General features: G+C 39.0%; 2 protein-coding genes across 4 annotated transcripts in view; one reads left to right on the top strand and one right to left on the bottom strand.

The window, feature by feature from the left end:
• jupa (junction plakoglobin a) overlaps positions 1-3,541 on the top strand; it is a 24,835-nt gene extending 21,294 nt beyond the window's left edge. The window contains exons 15-16 of one of the 2 annotated variants that reach the window (XM_022207622.2): positions 1,190-1,328; positions 2,543-3,541. In XM_022207622.2, coding sequence (XP_022063314.1) covers positions 1,190-1,326 — 137 coding nt within the window. In that variant the 3' untranslated portion in view covers positions 1,327-1,328; positions 2,543-3,541. The remainder of the gene's footprint in view (positions 1-1,189; positions 1,329-2,542) is intronic. The other variant, XM_022207630.2, reaches the window with a different exon arrangement.
• LOC110960407 (Kv channel-interacting protein 2-like) lies at positions 2,820-21,882 on the bottom strand. 2 transcript variants are annotated; one of them, XM_022207640.2, is made up of 9 exons: positions 21,260-21,871; positions 11,966-12,064; positions 11,673-11,797; positions 11,458-11,527; positions 8,761-8,831; positions 8,320-8,427; positions 8,136-8,240; positions 5,600-5,662; positions 2,820-5,505 (listed from the first exon to the last, which is right to left on the bottom strand). In XM_022207640.2, the coding sequence occupies exons 1-9, from the start codon at positions 21,330-21,332 to the stop codon at positions 5,458-5,460; spliced, it is 762 nt and encodes a 253-aa protein (XP_022063332.1). In that variant the 5' UTR covers positions 21,333-21,871; the 3' UTR covers positions 2,820-5,457. The 2 variants fall into 2 exon arrangements, with proteins under 2 accessions (XP_022063332.1, XP_051801211.1); XM_051945251.1 differs by having other exon boundaries at positions 11,673-12,064; positions 21,260-21,882.
• Between the last annotated feature and the right edge of the window lie 148 nt (positions 21,883-22,030).

Below are 22,030 nucleotides of genomic sequence, written 5' to 3' on the forward strand. Positions count from 1 at the left end.
AGAGTTAGAATGCTATAAATGAAAAAGAAACAATGAAGGTTGAATTTTTTTGATTCTTGTTATTTTTTTAACAAAAATGGAAAAAAGCTGGAATTAACTAACATTTTTCCAAGTGCCCACAGTTGTTGCCAATACTGGAAAAAATGATGACTTTTCGTTTTTTATTTGTTTCCACACTTTTTACGCCCTGTTTTGTGTAAACACAGCCTGTAGTTCAGCCGAGGTGTTTTGTATGTGACTGTTGGTCACAGCAGAGTCCGGCACCGCTTTGAGTTTTCATTGAGGAACACAGAATTTTTAGCTTTACACCGAATTTTGTTCGGGAAAAGATTACATTTCTGTCAAATTTTTAAATGACTTGTAAAATAAAAGAATTTTTGAAGAAATATCACAGTTTTAAGCTTCGGTTTGGTTAGTTTACAAACGGAGCAACACAGCAAGGACCATAAAAAAATTTAAATCTGACTATTGTTTCTGTTTTTACAGTTTCCTGCTCTGATAAACAGCGCTTTTTGGCGTTTTTGAAAAGATAACTTGCTTGTCAAACCAACCAGCAAGTTTGGGGTTCAAAGGATTTATGCATTAATTAATGCATGTTGAACTAAATATGAATGGATTTCAATAACAAGCTGAAGCAGCACAGTGTTGGTTTAAATTTACTTGCAATATTATTTCTTAATCTCTTTTAAATTAATCCCAAGCGACACCCTTTTCCATCAGTCCTCTCCAGCTCTGTGTTAGTTGTTTTTGTACATTTTGTCTGCAGGGTGCATTGTACCAACATTTTATTGTATCCAAATGCATACAATGAAATACTTCACATGCTTTTATTTTTTCTTCCGGACACTTAATTTCCTATTCATCACTGCCAAGTCTTTCTATCCAGCTCCTTCCTGGTGTTTCCTTATCTGTGGTTGTATCTTTTCCCTAATTGGCTTCCTTTTCTTCACATCCCTTTTCTTCCTTTTATGGCTGTGGTATTTTCTGTCTCCAAGCGTTGAGACTAGCAAAAAAAATAAAACAGAAATCCCCTGCTCTTCTCTCTGTGATCAGTTTTCCTAAAATGTACAGAAAAAGTGGAAGGATTTGCACTTTGTCTGTGGTCTCTTTAATAACAATAGTTGTAAATAAGTGACAATAAACAACATATCTGTTGAAGTGAAAAATCAAATGTTGTAATCTGTTACAGAGCTAGACGCTGGTTTCCAAGGCTACGGAGGATATCCAGGTGAAATTCCCATGGACAGCCTGGACGGAGGTATGATGCATGACGATTACCCAGGCAGCATGGCCTACGACAGACAAGCTTACCCCGAGCCTTACTAAAGGTCAGTACTGTTAAAGATGTAAGATTTTAAAACTCAGAAACTTTACACAAAGCTTTCAAATCAGGACTTCAAGGAGGTGGTTTGATCGAGTGACAGTAGCCAGAGAACAACCCTTTGACTGTCATTAAAGTTCAGTTAAAATGCTGTTTTTGGCTCTATTCAACAAGTGTACATCAGATACAAAACAACAGTTTAATGTAAGTATGACATATAATAATAGAATAAATGATTAAATGAATTGAGGAGGTGAAAAGATTCAAAATGCAAGAAGCAACAAGAAAAGGTCTGAAAATATAACAGAAATGTGTCTGTTCTTTACAAAAATATACATTTAGTCTTCGTTATCTTTTCTAAGATTAGTAAATGAGCTTCGGTCAACGAAGACAAAACATGAAGAACGTGAAGAACTAAAAATATTATCAAGAGCGCATTCTTGACGTTTGCAGATTGTGTCGTCATAGTAACGAGTGATGTCTTTGAGGCTGAAGTGGTTGGCAATGTTAGAGGTATTGAAAATGTAGTTAAAATTTAATTGTTTTCTCAAAGATGTGGTTTTTATTTCAGCAGAAAAGATCAGGAGTTACTGTATTTACAGCCACATAAACAAGGTGGTCAAATTTTACAGGAGTCACATGGAAACTGATGGCTTGAGACTTTTTTTTCTTTACAAATTTATGACACTATCATCCATTCTTAATCTTTAGGTAAACCTGATTGAAATTGTGCTATGTATTTATGTATTGTGCTGCTGCCTGTCCTGGTTAAATAATGGTGAAATAAATAGAAATATATGTAAATAAATAGAAAGAAACATAATTTTAAGGTACAATTATATTCAAATTTGTCTTCAAGTGTGTTTTTCCTTATCACATATTCTATGTATGACAATACATGTCGCATAAATAATGAAAACATTCAAAAGTTTTCCAAATTTTACCTTTGAAAGGATTCCTCAGGCAAAGCATAGGCCACCCTTATCTGATTGGTGTAGCAAAGTGTGACATCACCTTTTCCCATTTAAAGTCCCACCCACTTGACGGAACAAGCGTGACTTAAAAACACAAATGCTGAAATCTCTTTTGTAACATACCCCAAAATGAGCACTGGTGAACACATTTGTTCATGTTTGAGTGCATCATCAGATAGTTTTTCACCCTGCAGAAATGTTCAAATGAAATAATCGTCAGCTCTCATGTGATTTTTCTCTTTTCCAGAGCAGAGAGAAGCTGAGGTGGCCTAGCAGCTGAAGTTGGATGCAACAGGACAAAGAAGAAAAAGAAGAGAACGTGGTGATCGGAGAAGATTTTTCCCCTCTGCTCTCCACCTGATGTAATATATGCAATTATCGCCGAGTATGGGACTCATAATCTTAACAGGGCTCAACTTTTGTTTTATAGCATAATTTTGCTGATTATAATGAGGACAGTGACGATGCTCGTAGGTTTCTATTAGAGAGCCTTCTCAGAGTGTGTGCATGTGTATGAGTATGTGTGTTTATGCTTTCGGGTGGGTATTCTATGCCAAAGAGATTTTATTTTGTGACGATAATCATGTAGCTTCCTTTTTTTTTATAAGAAAAAGAAACAAAAAAAAGAGAATAATAGTTGAAAACACTGCCAGAGGTGGCTCAACGTGCACGGTGCACCTGTTCACTGCTCCGCTTTAACGCCTTTGTAACAGACACTACTGTCCTTGCTGTAGTTTTGACATTATATTCTGTCAACTTTCTCCCGCTGTGACCCAAGAGTTAGTGAAAAGCTGGTTAACACTTCTTTCTTGTGGCACTAATTCAGTAGGAGCGAACAAACAGGGAGAGGTGGAGGTCTTTGAGAAGCAGTGTAGGGCTGCTCCCCGGTCCTCAGTAACCAACTGACGTGTTGTTAGACCAATACAGCTGTTTGTTTGTTTTTTATGAGTCGTTCCTCATCTTTTATAAGTTATTTACTGGGGAAGGTGACCCACTATTTACCAGAATATTAAAGGAGATGTCTTTGATTTTAACCCGGATTTAAAGAGAGTGTTGTATGTGGCTGTAGTAAGGGAGAGAACAACGATGTGGGTGAGATTTGTTCGAGATTAGTCCACACATGAGGGGGTTGAGTCGGGGATCGCCCTACAGCTGGAGCAAACTACTGACAGGGAAATTTGTCTTTCTACTTAAGAGTTTTTACTGAAATTTTGTTTAATAAAAATAAAGGATATATTAAACATGATATGGTGTCTCTGTTTACTGCATTAAAAATCAGATACTCTGGAAGCTGTTCCACCTGGAATCAATGTTTGTCGATTTAAGTCCATCCATATACCAAGACTTTTATGGCGTGTAGCTGCACACACATACAAAACAAACAAAAAAGGCATTATCCATCCAGTATATTTCCTCATTCATTAGAACATATTCAATGTTTTGCTTGATGGAATGCTTCCCCAAAATAGCACTTAAGAGTTTTTCAGTCTTTAGTGGAGAAGGGCAACAAAAGCGATTAATTATGTTACTTAAAAGTAAATTTACACGAAATTCACACAGTCGTACTGCTTCAGAATTGTACTCTTACTTATTTAACGATGTAGTGTGAAGAATTTAGTGGCATCTAGTGGTAAAGTAGCAGATTGCAGCCAACCGAATGCCCCTCGCTTCATCCATCCCTGTCCACAATCAAAACTGAATTATTGACATTATATTACATTGCTGGACAGAAAAGTTTATATTTGGTAAACTGAATAGGCATTCATGGCTGGAACATCCATAGCTGATCCCACAATTTAGGACAAAACAGTATGTCATGCTGAATAAAAAATAAAATACTGACGATGTTACTGGTCAGTGATGTAGTTATCAGTTAATCAACTCAGAAAACCTCATTTAGTTGCTTATTTTTTGTCTCTATCACATACTTTCTAAAATATTTAGACTGTATGCTTATTTAATCTATACAATTTTGTGAAAGCTAATTAAGATGAACACATAACCCCCTTTTTTCCCTTGTTTATTGCTATGTGGATCTCAGTGGAAGAAGTCTTTGCATGAGAACATTGCACCTAAACAAGTAAAATTCACAGTTTTGTCTGTGAGCTGGAGCTGGTTTACCTTTTATATTTTCTGCCTTTCGCATCTTTGTTTAGAGTGATTTTGACCTGGTGGGCCTGATATTTTCAGCCCACACAAGGGAAAAAGAAGATTTTACTGCGCAGCTGCTGCTCCATTGTTTCTCTGTGAAACCCAGCAAACCGGCTCCGATCTGGGAGCCACAAGCAAGCAAAGTTCCTTCATCATCTTTGTGAACTCTCATCACATCTTTGAAATATTCATAATCTAGACAGGAGATTTTGAAAGTGCAGAACATAATGACAGCCTCCTAAATACTAATTTAACATTTATCTGATTAAAAAACCCCAGCCCAAACTCATAGTGCAGCAGGTCAGATATCAAATAATTCTCTGCTTTTGCATAGCAACTGTGTGGTTTTATTCTGTTTCCTCATCATCACTGTCATCATGTTCGTATATTAACACTTTAAAATCATTTTAATGGCCAGTCAAAACAGACACTTCATGCAGACACAAAATACACTATTCTAATAAATGTGAGAGGTAAGAAAACGGAGGACGCAGAAGAATCGGTAACGTGTGGAGATTATTGCTTTGAACTTGGAGCCGCCCTCATCATGGTAGGATACGTGTGAAATACTTTACATTTTCAGCATATGTTCAACATGTCTGCACATTCAGTCTCTCTCTAGTGTTTAATACAAGCATCAGAGAAACACCGTAGTGTCCGTTTGTTGAGTGAGGAAGTCATCACAGGTTGAAACTACTGGTTGTGCTGTTTTCTTGAGGCATTGGTTCGTCAGTGGAGATCATCAGTCATTATCTTAAAACACCAGAATCCACTTTTTAACACCTTCATATACACTTAATGAAATCTCATATTTCACACAAGTCAATTTCCAACTAGACTTGACTCATTCGACTTAATCTGCTCAGTAACATTTTAAAAAGGTGTTTTTGTGGGCTCCTCAGGTCTTTGCCGTTTGAACCGTCTTCTCTGTTCAGGCCCAGAAACACTGACTGGGAGTTTGATAGGACAGCAGAGCTGGAAAGTCCCTCTTCTGTCTTTGTCCAACGATGTTTAGATCACATTATCAAACATGTGCATGGACTGCATGATGTTCTCGTCCTGGATGGAGGAGCAAAGGCACAAAACAGTAACTATCTCAGTAGCTGTGGATGTGCTGTTGAAGTGTGCCTGAGATATTTAGATTTAAAATTACCTTTTGACACGTCTCCAAGAACTCATCAATGGTGACCACTCCATCATTGTTTCTGTCCATTTTCTAGAAACGTACAAGCCATAATCACATATAACTCAAGGAGTAACTGAAAGCTGCCCTGTGTTGCTTACACTATGTTTACATGTAGTTTCCTCTGTCTGGGGTGTATGGTTGAGGCCTAACACATGCATTTCTGTTTCATAAAACATCTGTATAGCCAAAACCGTCGCTGACACTTCACATACAGTTGGGATTAAAGGTCTCCTCTTCTCTCCTTCAAACATATTGCTGCTCATTGTCAGCAAACAGCATTTTTATGTTTGCTCTGACCACAGAACTTTCCTCCAGAAGGCCTTTTCTATGTCCTTGTGATCAAAGAAAACTAGTATAGTACAGTATATTTTTGACCCAGTAGGTTGTGTCATATTTTCAGAAGATCTAAAATAAATGAAAAAAAATCCAAAATGCATGATTGTTTTCTTATACATGCATTTCAATTATTTTATCATAAAAAATTAAGTTAAACTCATAACTGCCAAATATAAATGGTTTTCTTAAGTGTCAGTAAACTTTTATTCACAGCTGCATTTGTCAGCTCCCGCTACTAACAGCTTTAACTTGCAGCAGGAACATTTACCGCATTATTATGTAACAGAAGATAGAAACAAAGTAGAAATCTGCTCACAAAAACAAAGTGCCTCTAGCAGACAAACTCTCTAGGGTGTATCTGCATTAAGTACCCCGAAAAATATGCAGTCTTTTATGTTTTTACTTTCAGCAAGTGCAGACTAAAACATCCAATCTGTCTGACTGCAGAAAAGACACACTTGCACAGTCATTTCACACAATACACAGTCCTCCCAGTGGTGTTACAGTATTACACTGACCTACACGTGAAGGTAACATGCCAAGATATGCAGCAACGTGTCAACAAGAGGCTCTTTCACGCCTCATTTGGTGCAGACCCTGGTCCAACAAAAAGATGATGTCTTGGTCCAAAACAAACAGAGCCATGGTTTGGATTGTTTCTAGTGTGAAAACGTTGTCTGGATGGTTATGACACTGGAAAAAGCGACAATGAGCTGCAGTAGGACATGAGGAGAGGAGGAGGCCAAGTTTTTTTAACTGAAACATTGTCCAGCATTGTCCAAATAGTCAGCTGGAAGAAAGTCAGAAATGGCAACACTTTCCATGTTAGCAGAGCATGAGAGAGTAATGCTACCTGGAGATCAAGAAACTCCAGCAACGGTATACAATGGACAACAACCAACTGATGTGAAGTTTAGGGGGAAGTTGGCAACATAGATGATGATAGCATGTATGTCATGTAAAGTTTTTTCATGCATAACTGGATTAGATGTACATAATGTAACAAAAATATGAACTTTAATTTGACTTTTAGGTCTGACAAGCATCTTAAAGGGGAACTTCGTTTTTTGTTTTTTTTTTTTCAACCTGGGGTCTGTTTCCATATGTAATTTCATAAATGTGAGTGATGGAGAAATGAATTTCCGACATAGCTCCAGTATTTAGCCAGGCAGGCAGCTTAGCAGCTCAGCTAGCAGCTCAGCTAGCAGCTCGGCTAGCAGCTCGGCTAGCGAAAAGTATGGGGCAGCTGGCCCCCCCGCGTCAAAACCGGTGTTTTGGCGCGAGCTCTCGTGCGATTTCGGAACAAGATTTGGTTTCTAGCGTCCTGAGATTTGGATACAGACCACAACAAAGAGCGATCGCCAGGTAATGTGGAGGTTTTCGTTCACTTCTCATCTCTAGTATGTTGTGGGACACTCATTGAGACTATCTGAGCCGGTCAGTGTGGGGCAAAAGCACGTTAGGGCGGACTTTGACGCAGGGGGGCCAGCTGCCCCATACTTTTCGCTAGCCGAGCTGCTAAGCTGCCTGCCTGGCTAAATACTGGAGCTATGTCGAAAATTCATTTCTCCAGCACTCACATGTATGAAATTACATATGGAAACAGACCCCAGGTTGAAAAAAAACTGAAGTTACGCTTTAAGACAGAAGAAGAAAACTATAAGCGAGTAAACCTGGATTTTAGCAACAGTGGACTGAAAACACTTGAAAAACTGGCTTAGCTTTTGTTTTACGGCAAAGTAAAGGCGCATAGTGGTTAGAGTTACAATAAATGATCAAGTATAAACCTTACTTTGTCTGTCTACAAGAAAATTCACCATTGGTACCTTTAAATCAACAGTACTGCCTGTTATGCACAAAATGTCGTACATGAAACACAGCGAACGTGCACATATTTTTTGGGATTGATAAGAAATAATCTGGCTGAATTCTTACAACTGTGCAAAAGCATGTTTTAAATGTAAAACATATTTTAAGTGCAGCAATGCAAAGGGGAGCATTATTGTTTATGGTTGTGTCCTGTTTGGCAGGATTGGCTGTTTGATCTGCCGCTCCACATTTTGGAAGCAGATGGCAGATCCAGTCATGCAGAAAAACGGGATTCTTCCATTAAAATAACTGGCTTGGGTTTAGTGTTGGAGATGTGGAATGTATCAATTTGATTTACCTGGAAGAAGTTGTCAACGTGTTCCTTTGGAGCGCTGTCCCTCATGCAGGGGTAGGTGTACTTCCCCATCATGTCATAGATGGAGTTCATTATATCTGTCATCTCCTGGAAGAAAAAGAAAAAGAGAACATGAGCTGCCAGCTAACACGAGTCAGCTCACACAGACAGCGAGCAGTTCAGGTACCTCTCTGGTGATGCAGCCGTCTTTGTTCAGATCATACAGATTAAAAGCCCAGTTGAGTTTATCGGTGATGGAGCCTCTCAAGATGATAGACAGACTCACGACAAAATCCTACAGAAGGAACAAGGAAAACTGAGCCATGACTGAAAGCAGGAAAGTGATATTAACAGTGTGACAAAAGATAAGAGACAGTGAAAGAGAAAAGAGCAATTACTTCCTAAACTGATTTATACCACATAGTATTTTAATGCTGCTCTTGTTTTAGTTTTAAGCCGCCTGGAAAAAAACTACCAAAGTGAAATAACTGTAAAAAATTATGGGATTTATACAAGACGTGGACAAAGATGCAGAAGAAAGCCTCGTGTTGTCTTTGTTCTGTAAAGAAAATGAAGATTACACAGGAGGAACAATTGTCCTGACAGAAACGACTGAAGAGAGTCTCACCTCAAAGCTGACTGATCCATTATTGTGGGTGTCAAAGGCTTCAAACAGGAAATGCGCGTACATAGTTGAATCTGGAACAAAGAGTATAAACCTGCGAGTCGTATTTCTCACTGTAACTGTGTGATGAACAAATGATTACTTAATAATCTAACAGGATGAAGAAAATGGAGACATTCGAGGCTAAAATACAGATTTTGAGTTGTAATGTTCAGACATAATTTTAAAGTCTGTGGTTGTATTTCGTATTTTGAAACAGTGCAATAATGGCCAAGTTTCTGACTGATAAGTGGTGGAATTGTGTAAAAGGTAACATGCCTTTCAAACACAAGTTTCAGTGTTCAGAGGGTTAAGCTAAAATTTTAATGACAAAGTATAGTATGTCCCAATTGTTTGCATTCTGCACACAACAGTTGTATTTTAAAAGGTAGTTAATGGCAAATACACTCAACAAAAATGTAAACGCAACACTTTTGTTTTTGCTCCCATTTTTTATGAGATGAACTCAAAGATCTAAAACTTTTTCCACATACACAATATCACCATTTCTCTCAAATATTGTTCACAAATCTGTCTAAATCTGTGTAGGAATTCAGCAAAGGTCTCTGGAATTCCTGAGCAGATCAAAACTCAGATAAGCTCTCCAGCACTGAACTCTCTCTCTACAGGAAGACTGGGACATGTGTATTTCTGTGTGCTTAAATTCACAGGAAATAGACAGAGACCTTTCACTTGAAGATGGAGCTCCTGTGAACATTTCTACACCTGGAAGAACCTTTCTGATGGACAAGGATTCTCAATTTTATGCTATGAATGTTTTGTTTAATGAACTTTCATGCTTTAGGAGACATCTCCACATTCCACCGGGCTCAGATAACAGGTCATAAATTTTACGACCTGCTGCTGAAGCACACAGACAGAGACTTTCTGACTGATACAAAGAACATCTTCAAAATTCATAATGAAGATAATCCATCCCACCTCACAGGTGTGCCATATCAAGATGCTGATTAGACACCATGATTAGTGCACAGGTGTGCCTTAGACCGCCCACAATAAAAGGCCACTCTGAAAGGTGCAGTTTTATCACAGCACAATGCCACAGATGTGGCAAGATTTGAAGAAGTGTGCAATTGGCATGCTGACAGCAGGAATGTCAACCAGAGCTGTTGCTCGTGTATTGAATGTTCATTTCTCTACCATAAGCCGTCTCCAAAGGCGCTTCAGATAATTTGGCAGTACATCCAACCAGCCTCACAACCGCAGACCACGTGTAACCACACCAGCCCAGGACCTCCACATCCAGCATGCTCACCTCCAAGATGGTCTGAGACCAGCCACTTGGACAGCTGCTGAAATAATGGGTTTGCATAACCAAAGAATTTCTGCACAAACTGTCAGAAACCGTCTCAGGGAAGCTCATCTGCATGCTTGTCGTTCTCATCGGGGTCTCCACCTGACTCCAATTCGTCGTCGTAACCGACTTCAGTGGGCAAATGGTTATATTCGATGGCGTCTGGCACGTTGGAGAGGTGTTCTCTTCACGGATGAATCCCTGTTTACACTGCTCAGGGCAGATGACAGACAGCGTGTGTGGTGTCGTGTAGGTGAGTGGTTTTCTGATGTCAATGTTGTGGATGGAGTGGCCCATGGTGGCGGTGGGGTTATGGTATGGGCAGGCGTCTGTTACGGACGAAGAACACAGGTGCATTTTATTGATGGCATTTTGAATGCACAGAGATACCGTGATGAGATCCTGAGGCCCATTGTTGTGCCATACATCCAAGAACATCACCTCATGTTGCAGCAGGATAATGCACACCCCCATGTTGCAAGGATCTGTACACAGTTCTTGGAAGCTGAAAACGTCCCAGTTCCTGCATAGCCAACATACTCACCGGACATGTCACTCATTGAGCATGTTTGGGATGCTCTGGATCGGCGTATACAACAGCATGTACCAGTTCCCGCCAATATCCAGCAACTTCGTACAGCCGTTGAAGAGGAGTGGACCCCTCCAATAAAACAAAACTGCACATTTCAGAGTGGCCTTTAATTGTGGGCAGTCTAAGGCACACCTGTGCACTAATCATGGTGTCTAATCAGCATCTTGATATGGCACACCTGTGAGGTGGGATGGATTATCTCAGCAAAGGAGAAGTGCTCACTATCACAGATTTAGACAGATTTGTGAACAATATTTGAGAGAAATTGTGATATTGTGTATGTGGAAAAATTTTTTAGATCTTTGAGTTAATCTCATAAAAAGTGGGAGCAAAAACAAAAGTGTTGCGTTTATATTTTTGAGGGTATAAACCATGGTGAACTTGATTAGTAAAACCCGTTTGTAAGTCTGCAGACCTTTTACATGCACAAAATGCAGCTTTATAAGACTAAAGCAGGCAAAGGGGGTCTTTAAGTATGATATACAATAAACTGGCTTTGAGGTTTATGTTTAAACATCATTCCACACATTATAAATCTTATTCAACCCTGCAGCTTTTTAGTTGACGCAAAAACAAGGAATTCTCTGAGGAGCAGAGTTTAAAGCAGAGAACACAAACTGTAGCATTGGCATTATCTGCTGATGTGTTTGAGAGAAATGACTCCTGATCAGTTATCTCCAGATGTGAACACACTGAAGATGGAGTAATGAAGTTAAATTTAAAAACGTGATGAAAAGAGCTGGGTGTGACTGACCTCCCTGAGGGAAGAACTGCGAGTAGATGCTTTTAAACGTCTCTTCATTCACTATGCCACTCGGACACTCCTGCAGAGATCAGAAAAATGGAGTGTCACCAAAAAAAAAAAAAAAAACACAACAACCTCCACACATAATTTTTAATGAACATAAATGACAAAAATAGATCCACAGGCAAAGCTCTATAGTTTCAAAGTATGAATCTTTGACTGACGTTTTTGAATCCCCTGTAGAGAACCTGCAGCTCTTTCTTGCTGAAGCTGGTTTTCTGTACAAGACTGTCGAGGCCCTCCGGTCTGTAACACACTGTGGCCAGTTCACCATCTTCTGTTATACTTTCTACTTGAAGGAACAGAAAGAAAGAGTTACTCCCTGAGATGTACCAGACTGTATTATAGTCTGGAGGGATAAATGTGGACAAAAACAAAGGGGAGACAAGTGAAAGTAAACGTGTAAATGTGTTTCGTCTGGACGGTGATTGATCCGATTGTGTGGTCTGACACTTGCTTTTATCGATTGATGGGGTGGAGCCAGAGCGACAGCAGGGCAGCAGTTTGAGGAACCGCTGCTTTAGGGTCTTTTTGTTGGGTTTGGATGGAAGATTACCTGGAAAACAACCAATCAGAGCAGAGATTAGAGGCCCACATAGAGGCCTCCATGGTGAATGGGTAAAACACTGCCCAGACTAGCCTCAAACACTTGTAATCACTTGTCCATGCAACTCAGCGCAAGCAAATTAGTTTGCTGACCTGGCTATGAACCAGTGTGACCCAGCAGGATCAGAGCCTTTTGGAGGATGTCCAGCATGTGATGGCACAGATGAAATGGCACATGACTGGAGTCTGAGCAGAGACGCACAGATCAGCCAGAGTGTGGCCTCAATCTGCAAAACTACTCAGTTCCTATTAGATGTCAGTAGAAAACAGATTTTATTTCAACCCTTGATCTATTCAGAAGTTCTTTTGAAAGACAAACTAGGAAACTAAACATCCAGTGTAGTTTAATCTGACATTGAAATAAATTAATAACCAATTTAACATGGTGAAAAATGGCTAAATGATACCAGTAGTGTTCAAATTTGACACCAAAGTGAAAACTGACAAATTCGGAGTGAAACCAGGCTTAATGTTCAGCAGTTGTAAAGTTCAGCAGGTTCACGATCTGAGGTTAGCATGTTAGGATGCTAACTTTTGCTAATTAATCAGAAAAACAATATATAGATGAAGCTGATGGAAATGTCATAAACCAAAGCTTTGGAAAAATTAGTCTTGACCTCGTGATTGCTCTAGAAGAAAACCCAGAGTTCTGTCAAACTGTCTTCAAACTCAGATTCATTATCTAGAGTAGTTTACTGCAGATCCTGATCATCTTCAAAACCAAGACTCCATATTTTTGGCTACATGATATGAAGGGGGGAATACTGAGTATAGTTTTACATATACAGTATTAAACCTGACATATTTGGTGTCCTTGTTGACTCTGGTATTTCAGTCTAAAGCAAAGTAATGTGGGCTGCAGTTCTACTGAGAAGGACAAAGGCTTCTTAGAGATCAATAAAGAGACCGGACACCCACCGTCACGGCTCGCTGGCATTTACAGACACAACAATAAAACTCTTGTCACTTGACCTTTCAGAGGAACCTTCAGGATTCTTTGGAAAAGACCCGCAAATAACCTGCTGTCTGTCTGTGTGTTTTACTCACAAATGCTTTCATTTCAAAAACTTTAAAACTGACACGATTGATTAACTGAGGATCAAATCAACAGTGACACATCAGCTCTCCTCAGGAATTAAAAATGATGAAGCACATTCAGAACATTGAAACATGCATGAAGAACCTCCACCCAGTAAATACTGTACATCAAACAATCTTAGTTATAAAGATATTCTCTTAGCCATGTTTAAATCTGTACAACTTAAATGCAAAATGATCAACAAGAGAAAAACCTTACACAATAGACTTCACACAACAGACACTGCCCCCTTCTTGCTCCTCTGTTTGGATGTACGTTCAGCCTTTAACATCTCATGAGCTCCTTCAAAGAGGATGTTCACTGATGTTCTTCCTGTCCTTCCTCACTGCTGTAATCATCACTGCTTTCTCTAAACTTTACCAGCTGATAGCTCACTCAAAGCTGCTCATAAATCAATCAATAATCCTGACAGGTTGAGATCCACCTCAACATCTTCTGCTGCTGACTGAAGTAAACAGACTGAGGCTTTCTTCCAGCAGGAGCAGCAGAGGAATCAAACCCACACCTCCCTTTTCTTTACTTCTGCATCTTTTCCTGCTCCTCAGTCCTCTTTGTGTTTTGTTAAAGGGTCTCAGCTTGTTTCAGCTGACGGCATCTTGTTTTGTCGTCTCTCTAATCCACAACCAGACACAGAAACTTTGCTCTGACGGCAAGAAACTCAAGGACAAACAGACTGACGATGAAAGGTGCAGGAGAAAACCAACTATTTTGACATTTGTATTTTGTCCATGCGCTTCTCTCCGTCTTCTTTTTCACTCTGGTTTTACATCATATCTTTATAAGAGTTAACTTTTGTAAATTTAACCTACACTCCTGCTTCTATCAGTCAAGAACTGCAAAACAGTTCATTGGTGCCATAGCAGCAGCATCTCTGTCCACTCTGAGGAATGAAACGACTGATGACGAGCATCTTCATCAGTTAATCAGCCATCGGATTTATCTTTTTATTATTATTATTATTCTCGAGAGTAATCATAAAAAAACCCAAAAGAAATATGTTTATCTATCTGAAAAGAGCTGAAAGAGCACAAGTATTTGTAGGTTTCCAGCCGCCAGGAGGCAGCATTGAGCTACAATCAGATTAAACGTGGCTGGAAAAGGCCTCAGATTCTGACAGCAACAAAAAAAATGCGCACTCTGCAGCTGAAGTGAGCATCACTTGAAACCAGAAACGGAAAAACCTGCTGGATGTTTTACAAACAGAATGAATCCATAGACACCTGACCTCAATGAAATGAGTTTTAACCTGCAAAACTTTCATTAACAGTCACAGAGAAACCTGCACTAAAATGTAGGAGTGGAAAGTAACTAAACGAATCTAATCAAGCACTGTACAAGTCTGAGCAGTTTCCATTTTCTGCTACCTCATCCTTCCTCTGTTTACATATTTCGATGGCAAATATTGCATTTTCTCCCCATTCTACAGCGCCCCTTGTTCATGTAAGATGAACATTTTACACAGTAGATAATTCTTTAAAAAGTGTTTAAAATACAACTAATAGTTAAAATTAAATTAGTGCTTTTCAACATTTTTAGCTCCTTACAAAGCAGTGTGTAGTTGGGCTATGAGTTATCAGCACTACAAAATAGTGATTTTCACCTCTAAACGTCTCACAAAATTCCAATAAAAGCTCAGAACTTTGTTTATGCTTTTTCCATCTTCCATTAATCATGTTAGGAGAAGCTAGATTTACCTGCTGTGTATGAAACTGAATATAAGGTCGTTAAAAGTGGCTCCACCTGCAGCAGCTACAAGAGAAACATGCTGCTGAAAAACTGATGCGTCACCATCATCTAACCATGTCATATAAACCTTTATCTAGGTATTTTACTACAGTTTGCTGCTAATACATGCACGTTTTCTTTCTTCAGTAGGATTTGTCAGGCGATGCTTTCACTTTTAAATGAGTATTTTTACATTGTGTTGCCCCCCCCCCCCCGAGTAAAGGATCTGACCATTTCTTCCACCTCTGCTCACAGGTAAAAGTTCAGACAGGTGCAGCACTGATGACAACATGTGAACACATAAAACATCGGTGATCACAACAGAGGCTGTTTGTTACTGGTGCAGATCTGCGTTGCATAATGAGCTTCAGCTGCGATTAATGAAAAATAAACAGGGATTAAATTGTAGTCAAACACACAGCAGCAGTACAGGTTGAAGCACGCTGTGAAAGTCGTGTATATTAACTGCAGCAACACGGAGATTAAATGTTTACTCAAGAGCTTATCAGCAGCCCCTCGCTGCAAAAAAGACATTTTGATAGATACTATAAATAAGCATAAATTGTTAATGCGAGCTCATTCTGTTAGGGCAAACCAGTTATTACTCTTCCTATATTTAGCATCCTTTCTGGGTTTATATGACTCTATATTTATTGCTCATTTTTCTATCTCAACAGTCTCACTGCTTATCGCTTATAGAGTGATTTCTGCAGCTCCCAGGGTGGGAGTTACCTTTAAATGCACTCATGAACATCAGTGACAGTGGATACTGAGGATGTATCAATCAAACTATCAAATACAGCAGCTGTGTGACTATGGAAAAACAAACAAAGCTTTAACTGGCTGCTCACACACACAGCCAACACACACACAAAAAAACACCTCGATGCAGGAGACAAAATCTGTAAAAAACAGAGAAATAACAGGAGTAAGTGGCTGTTTTCTTTCTTTGTAGAAGATATTTTTAGATGAGAGAATGCAGGGCAGTGATATTCTCTGAGTCACTGAAGAGGCTGCTGTTTTACACAGAAACTGGACAAAAACAAGACAAGATGATGTTTCCTAGACAGAATACAGCTAACAAATGTTGCCTCACCTGAAGGCTTCTTCAAGCTGCTTGTATAAGTTCACAAACCTTAAACGGGACACTGTGTCAAAAGTTCATAATATGAGCGAAAGCAACTGACAGCACATTATGAAATATTAAGCAGCCACTGAACTGCAGCGTACAGGTCGGACAGACTGATCACTGTTTATCTGCAGGGCTTTGCTGATGAACAACACTCCTTCAACAGTTAGTTCAGTTTGTGTTGACATTTCCAGCAGCCTTTCCTCAGTTTTAGAGACCCTGAGGGTGACTTTGACCGTGCAAATCGATTTGAAGGACTGCAGCCCTCTGGAGTGGATCAATACACTTCTCCCCGTCATTATTAACACTTTTAAAAGCTCTTTTATCTACTTCTGCAAACAACTCAAGTTGAAAGTGCTAAAACTATGGAGGGAAAACATACAGAGAAATCTGAAGAGCACTGAAAAAAGGAGGAAGGTGGAGATCAACTTTCCAGAAAGTTCTGCTAAGAAAGAGTCTATAAGTTTGTTAAAACACCAACTTCAGCAGATTTCAAAGCTTCTGATGTGCGCCTCATCATTGAGCTTTTGATGATTTGGATCAGAGAAACAAGAAAAAAGATTAAAAATATTGAAATATAAAAACATTAAAAAAATATCAATAAAAATATTGATTTTGGGAATAAATTGAATCACTAAATTCCTGTTGGCTTCAAATGTGTTTTTTCTTATTTGTTCACACAGCGGTAAAATCATTTTTTACTTTTCAAGCACATTTCTTGCAAAAACTCCCATATTTACAGAGAATATACAGACGCCATGACCTCCAGAGTGCCATAAAAGACAAGACTCTCTTTCCAAAAGGTCATTTTCCATCCTGACTGTAAGTCAAAAAGATCAGCATAAAGCACGTCAGCAGGGAACATGTAAAAAAGGAATCATTTGCTATATATGTGCACTTACAGCCCACTGTGAGGGATTACCATTACGTAATCAGTAAAGTAAAAACATTAGTTGAAGATTACTTACAAAGATTCTAAATTGGTAACTTAAACCCAAACACTCTTCTTCCATCTGTGTCATTTCACTAGGAGCATTTTGTGTTTACTTAAGGAGGTCATGACAGCTTAAGGAGGGTCACGCAACACTAAATGAACGTTTGTAAGCTAATGTTGCTGGGGCAACAGCCTATGTGCTTACAATAATCCCTTATAAAAGGGACGCAGTTCAGATTATAGATGTCCATTTTATAAAAACAAAACCAAATAAAACAAAACACAAAGACATAATCACTTATTTAAATTCACTGTGGTCACTCTTTCATTTCTGCTGACATCATGAGCTTCCAAGAGATTACTACAGAGGTTAGTACTAGTTCATTTTACCTCATATCCTCACACAGAGCAGAGCCAGATGGGATCAGCGTTTGTTACGCAACACTGACCAATCAACAAATCAATTAGCTGATGGACAGAACATGTACCAGCCATCATCAGGCACAGAAACATACAGAAGCAATAATTCTACACCGTGTACAGGTGGAAACTGTCACGACACCGAAGGTAAATCCCCAAACTTAGACAAGAAAGCTGATGCTAAAACCTAAATGATCCACAAAGTCGATGGAGCAAAAACAAGCGATCTGCCTACCAGCACCTCTAAACCTCTGAATAAAAATGTGATGCCATGATGTTTGATCCACACAAATACCTTGGTATAAAAACAACAGAAAGTGGTGGATTAAGAAGTAATGTGAGTAACTCACAGACAGGATGGCTCATGGACGCCTCATTTTCCACTGAGGAAAAACGCTTGCATTCGATGCAGCTTATGCACATTTTTTCACTGTCATGTATCAGACAGAAGTATTAAAAGTCCCTGTAGAGTCATTGATTAAACCCCGGAAAACTCATCTTTGTGTCAAAGTTAGGTATTTAGAAGTTTTTCCATGAAAATAATCCCTTCAGGACTTAAAATGACTTGGATGTATTTGAAGTCATTTCCTCTTCACTCTTAAAAGGTAATTCAAGGAGCCTCTTCCCACCATTTCACTAAATGTGAGGTTGTAAAATATACATTCAATTTACCTATTTAGATAATGTTTCTAAAGATTCCAACGTAATTTTTAATGAGTTGCATTGACATAATAATGTTTGTAATTGCATCAACTTGACATTGTGTGTAACTTAAACTCAGACTTCTTTGTCAGTTAATCTAAAACTAAATTCAAGCAGAGGTAACTTAGTGGAAAATAGCTTCACTTTCAAATCCCCTCGTCATTCTTAACGCACCTGGACAATTTCAACAAGTAAAACTGATAATTAATAATAACTCTGACTGCAGACAAAAAAACTGATTCCACCAAATGAACGTAGTTTGTTTGTTGAACATAATTTCATTAGAAGTTGTCCTAACTCAAAAAGATTAATTCAAACTGTTGCCTTTGTTTGTTTTTTGTTCAGTTCAAACATAATTTTTTATATTGCCCAAACTCCTCACCTCTTTTTCCATCTACAGATTGATCACACCAGCTCACCTACAAATCTGCACTACACAATGGCAAGTTGTAATACTGGAGTAATTCAGCCATATGTGTTGGAACTAGAAACAATTCTGATCAAGATTAATGATGCAGAAAGTGCCACACTGCAAGAAGACAGGATTGGTTCTTTAGGTTTGTTACATATGAAATACAGGAAGTCTGAACCCATGTTTTTGAGTCTGTTCTGACTGCTTATTTTGTGCATCTTTTACATTATAAAAACACCATAAGGATAAGGTGAACAGGGCAGAGGGATCTAGTGTAAACTCGTTTTCTTTGTTCACTGTGTTCTTAGTTTCCAGACATTTTTTCCCAGATCGCTGCTCCTGAGAAGAAGCACAAAGAATAAACTAACAAGAAATAATCTGATACATAACTTTGTCTGGCAATGCAATGTTTCGTTTTTATACTTAGATTTTTGTCTGGAATAAACAAACAGAATATCACATATTTAATAATGATCTTTAGTGCATCTTTGGAAGGAGTCAGGCCAACTTTTTTCAGTCTTTATGCTAAGCTAACTGCTGCTTCCAGTACCCACCAAACTACAAAAAAAACAAAAAAAAGTGCCTTTCATGGCTGACCTGAGCCAGAGCCAGCAGTCAGTCAGCGTCACTGTAACATGTGAAGTGTGCTGCACAAAGTGATGACTTGACAAAGATCCAGTGTATCCATAATTTATAAACACACAAGTGAACAACATGAGGCTTTTCTGCAGCTTTACAGTAGAACAGTTCAATCTGAATGATTTTTCTCTCCATTCACACAGCTGATAAATCTTTTAAATGCACTTAGACAGCCTTGTTGGTCCATTTGTGTATTTCCACAAGTGTTTGACAGAGTTAAATAGTAAAGACTTGAGCTTTGGGCCTCAAGCTGTGCTTCATTCTTTAATAAACCGGTTTGTTTGTGTCTCCTGAACGTGTTCGTGCACCTGTTCTCTGTTTGGTTAACCTGCTGCTGAATGGATATCACACCCGCCATTGTGCCATCAACGACTATCAACAACTAAACAAACCACCATCTGTATACCATCCATCCCTCCATCTGTCCACTCGGAATACACGAGTTTTGAAATACCATGAAAACTTAATGGGAACAACGTTTCACTACTGTGTGTGTAATATGAAAGATGTTATTTTTACACATTTATTCGGTTATTTTTAAAGGAAAAGACTATTTTGGGAAGTTGTCACGAGAATGACAGCGCAGCCTCTCAAACACAGAGACTGTGATCTGTAAAGAGGATTGAGGAAAATAAAACGCTGAAGAGTCTGTCAGAGACGAGCCTCTCTGATCAAATTAGGCTACAAACACACGCTCTGACGGGTATAATTTTAGGTGACATTAGAGTCTGTCATTTCAGTATTTTTCTGTTCTTTTTCTCTTCCAGACCAGAGCAGTGCGGCTGCTTGGACTATATTCACACTGATAGCAGCAAAGCAGTGTTGACAAGCATTGCTGTGACTGTTCAGTGATAATATCAAGCTGCTCTCACATCTTTGCCAAGTTAATTAGCTTTGAAGTGTTTTTTTTATTTGAGTGCATTTGGTCATTTACTGCGTCAGCAAAACTGTGAAGAAAATACACAGGTATATAATGACTGGATATGTTATTTGGGCAGTTTAAATAAAGATTATTTTCATTTCTGATCAATTTCTTGAGTATGTTTAATCCTTCAATCATAAAGATTTTTAAATGTGCAGAACAATGTACCAGAGCCCAGGCTGACGTCTTCTGATTGCTCATTTTGTTTGACCAAGAATTGAAAACTGATGTTAAATACAAAAACTGAAGCAAATTCTCACAATTCAAAAGTTTTTCTTGCTAAATTATGAAATAATTGGCCGCAATTGTCACTGATCAACCTTGTGTCCATTAGTTAATTGATTTATTGATCACTCACACCAGGCTACCACTACAGTTACAGCTGTTAGACTATAGAAAAACACTAGTACCATAACTTAACCACTCATTCAATCACATTTAACGCCTGACATAATGTCTTTATATCCACAACCTGCTTTTATTCTTACTCTAAGTAACTACAGCTGCCTTGATTACCTTATATCTTAAAAAAATAAATGCTAACATTGAATTAATAAAACAGCATCTCTGACTACCTGCTTGATTTCAAAGCACAGAAACAACATACAGCACAGTATTGAGTCTCTCTCCACGCCCCCACACTCATATTTTGTGTGAAGCTCATCCATTTACCAATGTAGTTCCAAAAAAATGACACAAAACACACATTAAATCAGCTTATTTGTAAATAAGATGAATCTGGCTGACAGCATTGTGTGTTTTTCACATAATTTTCTACAGATATTGTGATTGGGAATATTTTTGGCAACAATAATCAGGTGAAAATCTGATTTCATGACAAGAAGTCACTGACATTTACAACAAATACTGCAAAGCCTGTTGCTTTTATGCTCTGTAGGATTTCTTTACCTTCCATTCACAGCCTTTAGGGATATTCAGGACATAGCCATGCAATGCTTTTAGATTCGTCCTTATTCTTGTTTCAATCAATTTGCAGACAACTGATTTTCAAAATAAAATACCTGCAATGTGAGAGTGTAAATCACTAAGAAGACGATGAATCAGTCTAAATCCACCAAACCGAACTTGAGCGCAGTGAAACAATGTGACTGGAGGTTCAAGCCAGGTCAGCAAACAGCACAACGACATTCAGAAGAACTCACCTGTGAGCGGGTCGTAAGATCTGTCCAACTCTCTGGAGTCTGACAAACTCTGATCCTGACTCCTGGGCTTCATGTTTTCTGTTTGTTTCTCCTCACTTCTTACCAAACCGTCGCGCTGCTGAACCTGCAGGATCTTGGGATTTGTGCGCCTCCACTCCTGTTTGCATGTCACTTATTTTCCGCAGAGCATGAATCCGTGTTGGGCTGCGGACAGATGAGCAACAGAGGATGGGAAGAAGTCTGCGAAAAGCTCCTCTCTGTGAGTCCCAGCTCTCCTCCTCCTCCTCTCGCTCAGCAGCAGCGGTTTGTTCTGTGGCTTTAAGGGTCAGATGTAACGCTAGTGCCGCCGCTTACTTTACTTTTTTGATTGGCCAAACATCCATAATGGCAAAAGAGTCTCGACTGGCAGCTGGAGCCTCATCTGTTCGAGCTCAGAGAGGAAGAGCTGGAAGGAAACAGCGGAGAGAGAGCTGCAGATATCCGCTGATCTGCGCCACTGACGGATGGTCTCTCCTTGGCTCCGGACTTCGAGGCTCTTTGATAGGAAGAATTAACACCTGCGGATCAATAGTCTGCCAGCTCCACGCCCTTGAGCTGCCTCACTCATATTTCAGAGGCATCAAGGTCGTGATTAGAGCCAAAAAAAAAAAAAAACACATTTGAATTTTAAATCCATAAATAGGCACCATAAGCTGGATGGAGGCTTCCCCCAGCTGGTTTATAGGATCAACTTCAAGCTTCCAGCAGCTTTGTTTCCCCATCAGAAACTTC

Source organism: Acanthochromis polyacanthus, chromosome 3 (genome assembly GCF_021347895.1).
Source record: "Acanthochromis polyacanthus isolate Apoly-LR-REF ecotype Palm Island chromosome 3, KAUST_Apoly_ChrSc, whole genome shotgun sequence".
NCBI classification, from domain to species: Eukaryota; Metazoa; Chordata; class Actinopteri; family Pomacentridae; genus Acanthochromis; species Acanthochromis polyacanthus.